Below are 9,363 nucleotides of genomic sequence, written 5' to 3' on the forward strand. Positions count from 1 at the left end.
TTTTTACTTATATAAAATAAGTTCTAGACTTGAAGTTTGATTGGTAAATATTGATATTCTAGATTCTAGCGCATATTTACTCATAATAAGTAATATTTTCTTAACATTAAGCTTTTATATCTTACTGAGATAATTAAGTACAAAAACACTTAAAATAAGAAAAATATTCTAACATAAATCCCTCTTGGTGAGAAAAATTATCTTGTCAGAAAGAAAACAAGAAAAATCTCCTTAATTTAAGATATTTAATCTTACTAAGATTTCAGTTTTTGCAGTGCAGAAGGTTGTTAAAAAAAAAAAAAAGAAAATCCAAAAATGTTTCAGTAATTAAATACAAAAAATGATTTACAAAAATGTATTAGACAAAAAGTGTTACATTTCAAGGTTTTAGTTCTGTCAATTTAAATGACTATGGTCATAACATTGAGGTATAGACATACCTCAATGATACTCTAAATACACATTTCCTATTCTGGTTAGGCCAGGTCAGTTTGCTAGCCAATCAGGCACAGTGACACAATGGTCAACAAATTTACCAGCTACTGAAACGTTTGGCAGTGTGGCATTCCATTCTTCTGTTATGTGCCTCTCCATTCTCCCCACAGACCATAATTTCCACATTACGATCTGAGTGGACCTCAAAGTGGAAATTCCATATAAAATTTACTATAATGTGAAAAACATTACTTTCCATCACTGAGCAGCAGTGCAGACCTTTTTCTCCCGAGTCGGGGCAAAATGTTCCTGACCTCGTCTCTGTCCCAGAAGTTGTTCAACACAAGAAATGAGAAAATTGGAGTCCATGTCCAGAATAAATCTGTGTTCGATTAAACGCGTGTTTTCTTCACAGCCCAAAGGGCTGCAGTCATCCCTCTTTTTGTGCATTTCTTTCCTACCCGAGTTTTTTCTTCCATTCAACTTTCTATTAATATAATTGGGATACAGCTCTCTGATCAGCCAGCTTCTTTAGCAATATTTATTTGCACCTCACCCTCATGTAGAAGGTTTAAATGACTGTCTACAAACTATCAAGTTTCCCTGCAACTGCTTTGACATAGCATAATCTTTATGTATTAAAAAAATTGTGTATCATCATTAAATAACATTCAAGTTTTCTGAGATGCAGAAAGCTAGTCTGCATTAAGTGCTAAACTGTTCTTATGAAAGTTACCAAAAATATGTGCTGGAAACATAGCAGTCAATTTGTAATTCTGACAAAAGGCAAGTCGTAAATTTTTCAAATGATTAAAAAAGATAAACTCTGATAATATTTTAATCTATTGACACATAGACCTGAAGAGGACAGTGTTTGTCAAGATATGCTGTTTAGTGCCATTTAAAGGTAAAATTAAAAAAATATCTTTCAAATTGATTACCCTGTGTTGTAGATGTGTGCTAGGCTGCTAGCCATTATTGTTTTTGACAATATGCTGCAAATCTGTTCTCAAGGGTATTCAAGCTAATCGTGTTTTCAACATTTCACCCACTGACACGGGCAGCTGAGTTGAAGTCCAGTCTATATTCTGATACCACTTATAAAAATAAAAAAAAAACTTGGACAAATACCATACAACAACAACAACAACAAAAACCAACTCACCTCTGCTACCTCCTTGCAGAGCTCGAGTCCTATGTCTTCTAGGTTTTTCTTCACTTGTTTTCTAGCTTTCCGGATTCTTGTCAGATTATTCACAGGGAGCTGGTACATGGCTCCTGGGAGAAAAGAGAAATACTGAAAGTCCTTGAAGCTGGTTAAAGTGCATCTGCAGGGATTCTCCTTGGCTAGTGCTACACTGCCGGGTAATACAGGTTTGTAAAAAAAAAACAAATCCCTGATACAGCCTTTGATTTCAGACAAATCACAACAGACACTTTGAATTGCAAAAACTTTTAATCAGTGCAACGACTAAACCGGACTGATTTGACATGGGAGGGCGCGACCCCTTAACTATCAGTGCACAACATGCAACATGGAAGGATATCTCAATACAATAGCACTGCTGCAGCTAGCTTGTGTTGTTGTGAATATGCTACAAACTGACTTGACCCCATGCATGAGATCGCATGATCAGATAGGCCTAATGATGCTTTTACCCTGAAACCCGCTAAATAGCGTTAGCTTTGTTCCGTTAGCACTGCTGGCTGCTTCTTGCAGCGTGGTCCACATCTAAAAGCTGGGGTTATTTAGCCAGACTTTTATAATTTTGTGGTAATATGAAAATGGAGGGTGAACTTACCTCAGAATGTGTTTCCGGGCTATTCAGTTCGCCTCACTAACATAAATTAGTAACAAAGACGTAAACTCTGTGAATCGGGACGAAATGACTGATGATGTTCTCACTCTGTTCTGACGCCGGAATGCTAATGCTATTAGCTCCTTCACCGTTAACTGGCTAAACGTTAGCTATCTAGTTAGCTGCCGCATCTGCAGCAACAAGCGGCTTAGACAACGCACTAAATATGACAGTGGTCGTTTTAATAGTCTAGCACACTACATACGACCCCCAGGCCCAAAATTCCCCCTCGCTATCTCTTTAGCTTGTTTCAGTCCCGAGGCTAGCCTGTTAGCAGCGTTCTATATTTTAAGTGCTTTACATAAAATCCAAAATGGCGACCTGGAAAAGACGGAAGTGGCGTTTTAGTGTTGAGAAGAAACTGTTTGGTGTGGTTTTATTCATGGCGTAAAATGCTCTAATGATTTTTATTAACAGCTTCACAGTTTAAATGTCAATCAAATATGCACAATAATTTTGTTTTTGTAGACTTTCAGAAAAGTATTATTATTCAATTCAATTCAAAATGCTTTATAAACTCACATTATCTTCATAGTAGGGTCGTCACCTTTCAGAAATGAAAATGTGGGATGCCCATCACGGTTTGGTGCCCACAGAAGTGGTACACTTCACTTTATGGCTGTCTTTTGTGAAAATAAAGTATCAATAGTGCAATCATTACACAGGTTATACCACTCCAGTCACAGTAGTATAACTTCAACATGTTAAGTAGAGTAGATTAAGCTTTAATTAAGCAGGTGCAAAAGGTATTTGGTAAAAAGTAAAATACTGAAGTACTGACTAACTGATCAAAGCACGTGATTTAATATTTTTAAATCATGTCAGACAGCCAAAAGTAAGTTCTGTGCAAGTTCTGGTATTTTAAAGATTAATACCAAAAATACAATAAGGAGTTGAGTTCAGAGGCTGGTTCTAAACCAAATTTACAGGGACCAGGGTAGTCGGTGTTTATCATGGGGAGCACTTAAAAAAGAATGAAATAAAAAACAGGTCAATATTTCATCAAGTAAAGTGAACCAAAGAGCCACTTGAATCAGCCTGTCTGTCTGTGCCTGATGCATTGATTAGCATGTCTTTACTTCCTTGTTATAGCTTGATAGATAGTCAGGTTATACAAATTCGCAAACCACATTAATAAAATAATAGTGAAATGATATTGATCACAAGATATCAACATTTTTCCTACACAGAAAAACCTAACAAAAATGTTTTAATGTAGGATAAATAAACAGTTTCTCTTCATAATATTTATTTATTTGCTATTAATCTATTAGTATGATTTGTTATTTAAATTGTCGTTTATATTACTTTACCTAATACTATTTTATATGAAAAAACGTATCATCCAAACTCAACATTTTAAGAATCATAATCAAACCATGGTTGTCTACTAAAAGCACAATAAGAAACTTAATAAATTATAGCAAAATGTTCTGTACCATGTTGGCCTCACGAGACGCTGATGTCTGGTTCTGACGGTTCTGCAGTGTCCCTCTCCTGATCCATTGTATCTGATATCATACAGCAGCACACTGCGCCACTGAATATCGCCGACTCAAATTTTTAAAAAACAATGTCTGTATTAATCCTCATTGACATTGGTCTTCCTGGAATGCGCGTCCTCCCACTCACGTCTGTATTTTTGCAAGAGTTCTTGCTTCTAAGGACACGGTGGAGCATCAGGTGGAGATTATAAAAAACGTGGGTTGCAACCGTGACAGCAGCGCTGTTCGTGCTGCGTTCTGGCAGGTCCTGTGGAGCTCCGGCCATGACAGTTTAGCTGACCTTATATCCTGTGTCCTATTTTGGTCATTATTGTTATATTTAGTGTTGATATATGTGTAATAGGCATGTGTATCAGACATTTATAGAAATATGGAACAAACCGCGTCTCGTATCGGTTCAATACGGGACGATTCCGTATTTTACAGGACGGTGGCAGCCCTACTTCAAAGAGTTGTTACAGATGCTGATGGCTTTGGACAGGAAGAATAGTATCAGTCTGTTACACCAAATCTGAAGAGTCCTCTGACTGAAGACACTTTTATTGCATGACAATGAAGAGGATGCTCATGTTTGTAATGTTTTTTATTTTATTTTATGAAGAATTCTTTGCACAATTATCTCTCAAGGTTCAAGACGAGTCCCTAGAACAGAACCAGAACCCTGTCCGTTCTGGTAGAAGGCTTCACTCCAGTTCCGTCTGTTGTTCAGGTGAACAGCGAGGTATTTGTACTCTTCCTAACTTCGTTTTTTTTTTTTTTAATTCACAATCATTTGTTTTGTTCCTATTCAAGGTTTATTAACATTATCGTTGTTCAGATGTAGTTTTCATTCCAGTTGCTCCATAACTTCCAGCACAACAACACGAGGTCCAGTCATCACCAGCCTGGTCACTGTCTTGTAGTCCAGGTAAAGAACATACCTGCCATTCACCTGGCACACAAACTGCCGTATCTATGGAGATTGGTTACATTCATGGATCTCACTTCTGTTTAAACACTTAACGTTTTACTGTGTCGTGTGATTTATTTGTAAAAAAAAAATTTCTCTCACCTTAACTCCAGCAGCTGCCGCAGGGCTGCCAGGATCCACGGCTTGAATGTAGCAGGGAGCCCCGCCTCTGACCACAATGCCCCAGCCCAGGGCGTCGCCGATCACCTGGGAACACGGTGAGTTAAAATACATCTTACAGTTGGTGGGAAATGCAAACTTACAGCCCTGAGTTATAATCGTTGATTTTCAAGGACGGACTTGAGTGTGACTAACATGTCTGGTTCAGTTTAATTCATTTAAAGCTGCAGAATGTAACTTTTATAGACAGCTTTTGTTTTTTGTTTTTTCATATTTGTTAAAACTATCACTCTGTCCTGACGGTATCATATGAGACACATAATCTGTGAAAGGATCAATCTCCTCCAACTCCTTCCTGAGCTACTATTGCCATTTGAAGAAATGCACCGCTCCCGACCAAAAACAACCAATCAGTGCCAGGGGATGGGTCTTAGTGCTGCCAAGCAATATTTTTCACAGAATATCTCTCATAACATGGTGAGAGTTTCAACAATTTTAAAATATTTTTCATAAAAATTACATACTGCAGCTTTAAGGATACCCATTAGTCCCCACCATAGACTTTTCCACTATTCTGGTCCACACACCAGAAGCGTTATAATAAAAAAAATCACAATATTACAAGCATTACAATCATGTGTGTGATATGTAAACTAAACATGATTTCTCACATGCAGTCACTCACCGTAAGTACTTTCTTGATGAAGGGTGCTCCTGGGGCCAGTAACTCCTGACATGTGACATGTCTTTTTAAAACTGTAGAGCCAGAAAATATGTTTGGTTTTATAAGCAATCCCCTATTGAAAAGAATTTGGTGCTATGCTATGCTACGCTATGATATACTAGAGGGCATACACCATCATTTACAAGTTTTCCAGGATTCAGTCTGAAGTTTGAATCAGAGTTCCATCCACCCATCCATTTTCTTGACACCCTTGTCCCTTAGTGGGGTTGGGAGGGGTGCTGGTGGCTATCTCCAGCTAACGTTTTGGGCGAGAGGCGGGGTACACCCTGGACAGGTCGCCAGTCTGTCGCAGGGCAACACAGAGACACACAGGACACACAACCATGCACACACACACTCACACCTAGGGACAATTTGGAGAGGCCAATTAACCTGACAGTCATGTTTTTGGATTGTGGGAGGAAACCGGAGTACCCGGAGAAAACCCACGTATGGACAGGGAGAACATGCAAACTCCATGCAGAAAGACCGAGCCGGGAATCAAACCCAGAACCTTCTTGCTGCAAGGCAACAGCTCTACCAACTGCACCACTGTGCAGCCCTGAATCAGAGTTTATAAAATGAAAATGTTTGTGTAATTTTGTCTAATAAGGGAGCAGCACTACATACAGAAATATAAAACTGTGTCTTTATATATACACCGAAGGGTGGAGGAGGCCCAGGACTATCAATTTATGGTCAAGAAAGTTGTTTTAAAGATAGGTTTGTTGTTGAAGAAAAATACAAATTTAAGTTCTATGAAACCTTTTCTATTAGTTTTCTTTCAAATTGTCCTAGCATGGAAATAACCCCATACCCTCACCCCAAATACACAATGGTTTGGGCGACACCTTAATGAACTTTGAGTTCATTAAGCTGCTCCATTACAATCTGAAGCCTTACCCTATCCCTCCACTCTGGGCCGGGCAGGGTCCAAAGAAAATGTCACCATGACTTTCACCTTTCATTCTGCAGGTAGAGCCTACCTACCTACACCACCTCTGATCTGATGGCTCTAGCCAACTCAGCACTTTTTGTGGAAGACCTGTTGCGTATCTGGAGGTAATAACTACAACTCACCCGATAGGTAACAGGTGAAGGCTGATAAATGTTAATGGCTTTGATGTTTCAAGACTTCCTCTAAATTATCATTAGATTAACAGGCGCGTCCTTATCGGCCATAAACGGGCTGGACGGTGGAGATGAGCAGCCATAAATGAAATGAAGATACTGCTGCACAGATGCGACTGTAAAAGGAAGGCTAGGCCAAATGTAAACATGTCACACAAGAATAAGAAGCATGTACGGATGCCACACGTGCCACAGTTTCAAGATTTAAAAAGTCCCAAAACTGAAATTATTTAATCTATCTTTACTTTTAATAAATTAAAAATATACATTTTCTTAGGATTAAATAATTTTATCTATAAATCTAAAGATATATATCTTTGAAAAACAAAGGAAACTGTTTTTGTTTTTTTCAACTTTCTATGTTTTTAAGACTTTTGGATTTCCTACCTCTAACACATCGTATTTAATTTATCAGCGCTCCAAATGCAATCGTTCCACCTGCCTGATTTAGGATTGCATCTCACGACTGAGTTTGAAGAGAGTTGACCGAGAGTTTGAAATCCGCCAGAATGAAGCTGAAGCGAATTCAGACTGGATCTCCGGCCACCTGTGATTTGTTTTATGTCTTTACTCTGCCCCACTGCAAGGGAAAAAAAGAAGTATATTCAGAAGTCAACATTAAAATCAAAGTGCATTTTTACAACTAGAAAACAGATAATTTGATATTAACTAGATTGAAAAGCACTGTTATGCTCCTGGATGGGGTCTTTGCGTAGAAAAAACGGACTGTCGAGATTGTTTTCCTCTTGGATGGAAGCCCCGTCATTCTCTTGCTCCCTTTCATTTAGCAGCTCAGATAGGCGCCGGCGGCGACGGAAATTGATGCAAAACTGATAGAGGAGCCCGCTGTCGAAGAAGTCATGCTTCTTTGTCACTGGTGATGGGAATGGAATGCATGCGTTAAATAACACTAGAACGAGTTTCAAGAACGGATGGGTGTGTGTGTGTGTTTGCTTTTGATTGCCAAAAGTCCCCAGTGGCCACTCACCGCCGGCAGCCGCTGCTTACCCTTTACCGGAGTGCAATGAGCTCTGCACTCACCGTGTTGAATGATGCCATGCTCCTGCAACGCCCGATTCAGTTCCACTCCCTGACGCCGGCTTTCCACCTCCCCGTTCTGCAGGAGCCAGTCAATCAGCTGGCAGCCCGGAAACGAGCGCTGATAGGAAACCCCGTGCTCCTCTCTCAGCTGCAGGATGGAGTTTTTGTCGGCGACAAGACTGAAAAGAACCGGTGATTAAAATCACGAAACAAATTCTCTCAGAACACGTTCTAGAAATTTGAGAAAGGAAACACGTAGGTCATTAGTTTGTGTAATAATCCACAGTTATTTATCCCCTTAGATGTGATAAAAGCAATTAATCTTCCTTGGCAGAGCCGTAATATTACATTAAAAAATGTGTTGCTTTTAAATAAATCTTAAAAAAAACACACACAAAAAAAACAAACCTGCTTGTTCCCTCTTAATTTTGCCACAACTCTGGAAAAGATGCATCTGCTTGCTGCTTGGTTGAGCAGCAAACAGATTATGTGGTTTATGTCCATAAAACAATTACCATATTTTTCCCTGCCAGTGTCCAGTGGAGTTCTGCTAGTGATTTAATACAATTTGGAAGAAGGCTGTAGCATGATAAAATGTCAACAAAAAGTGAAGCACTGTGAATTCTTTCTGCATTCTGTAAGATTTCAATGGACTAAACTCTGTTGCTCAACCTACAAAAGCATTTTTGAACAAACATGGCACAAATATATTGGTGAAATATAGATATTTGTATTTTTTACTGAGGCGTCATCACAGCAAAGGAAACCAACCAAGCACAAACTTCTTGAATTTTAAAGCTAAGTCTACATGGATTCATATTTAGAGTTGTGGTGCCATGCAAGCGAAGCAGCCAGCTGTAACAGGAAAGAGTGTTCTCTGAATGTAGCTTTCAGAAGCATATCTTCTTCTTTTTTTCTACCTCAGAAACGTCTACAGAGAATTGCTGGAAAAGAGGTGATGCAACACAGTGGTAAACATTCCGCTTTGCCAACTTTTCCACAACAACTTGAATCAAATTCAAGAACTTCTATTTAAAAATAATGGATATTTGAAATTTTTCGCAAAGCATTGCATTGTCTTCGATACTCCTCCCGGTCACATGACCAAGCTATTTTCAGTCGACAGACATTTTTTTTGTATCGAGTTCTTACTTTTCATACAGCCTTTGCCCTCGCATGAAGATTTTCACCTCAGTGTTGAAGGGAAATGTGCCGTCATCCTTGCGAAAACGATACAGCAGTTTGGCGTCCTTGAATTCGGGTCTCTTGTCACAGACTAAGGAGAAAAAGCAGCACACTGCTTAACATGCGCAGAGAGCGCTTCAGAAACATCCACTGTATTTCATACCCAATGTCTAAAATTACACTTGCTCACCCTGACTGGCCACATTATTACAAGCACATTGATAGTAACGGGTCGGACCCCCTTCCTACTTCAGTACTGCCTTGATTCTTTGTGATACAGATTCAACAAAGTGTCAGAAAATATTTTGGTGCTATTGCTGCTACATCAATGATTGGAATCTCACACTCCTCTCTGACCTTTGACACCAACATGGTACTTTTGTCCACATGTCTGCTGCTACATGGATATATATA

The 9,363-nt window shown here is 39.1% G+C and overlaps 2 protein-coding genes across 10 annotated transcripts in view; both read right to left on the bottom strand.

The window, feature by feature from the left end:
* Positions 1-2,642, bottom strand: part of adnpa (activity-dependent neuroprotector homeobox a) — an 11,138-nt gene extending 8,496 nt beyond the window's left edge. Inside the window, exons 1-2 of the mRNA XM_008410519.1 lie at positions 2,238-2,642; positions 1,601-1,713 (exon numbers count right to left, since the gene is read on the bottom strand). Of these exons, the coding sequence (XP_008408741.1) occupies positions 1,601-1,708 (108 nt within the window). The 5' untranslated portion in view covers positions 1,709-1,713; positions 2,238-2,642. The remainder of the gene's footprint in view (positions 1-1,600; positions 1,714-2,237) is intronic.
* Positions 2,643-3,645: 1,003 nt separating this feature from the next.
* The window catches only part of LOC103465557 (DEP domain-containing mTOR-interacting protein), a 56,534-nt gene continuing 50,816 nt past the window's right edge, over positions 3,646-9,363 (bottom strand). For 8 of the 9 annotated variants that reach the window (XM_008410528.2, XM_008410527.2, XM_008410526.2 and 5 more), the window contains 7 exons: positions 8,917-9,040; positions 7,765-7,943; positions 7,394-7,597; positions 7,166-7,303; positions 5,554-5,624; positions 4,851-4,955; positions 3,646-4,751 (listed from right to left, as the gene is read on the bottom strand). In XM_008410528.2, coding sequence (XP_008408750.1) covers positions 4,626-4,751; positions 4,851-4,955; positions 5,554-5,624; positions 7,166-7,303; positions 7,394-7,597; positions 7,765-7,943; positions 8,917-9,040 — 947 coding nt within the window. In that variant the 3' untranslated portion in view covers positions 3,646-4,625. The remainder of the gene's footprint in view (positions 4,752-4,850; positions 4,956-5,553; positions 5,625-7,165; positions 7,304-7,393; positions 7,598-7,764; positions 7,944-8,916; positions 9,041-9,363) is intronic. The other variant, XM_008410529.2, reaches the window with a different exon arrangement.

The sequence above is a fragment of the Poecilia reticulata genome, linkage group LG5, assembly GCF_000633615.1.
Source record: "Poecilia reticulata strain Guanapo linkage group LG5, Guppy_female_1.0+MT, whole genome shotgun sequence".
In the NCBI taxonomy this organism is placed as follows: domain Eukaryota; kingdom Metazoa; phylum Chordata; class Actinopteri; order Cyprinodontiformes; family Poeciliidae; genus Poecilia; species Poecilia reticulata.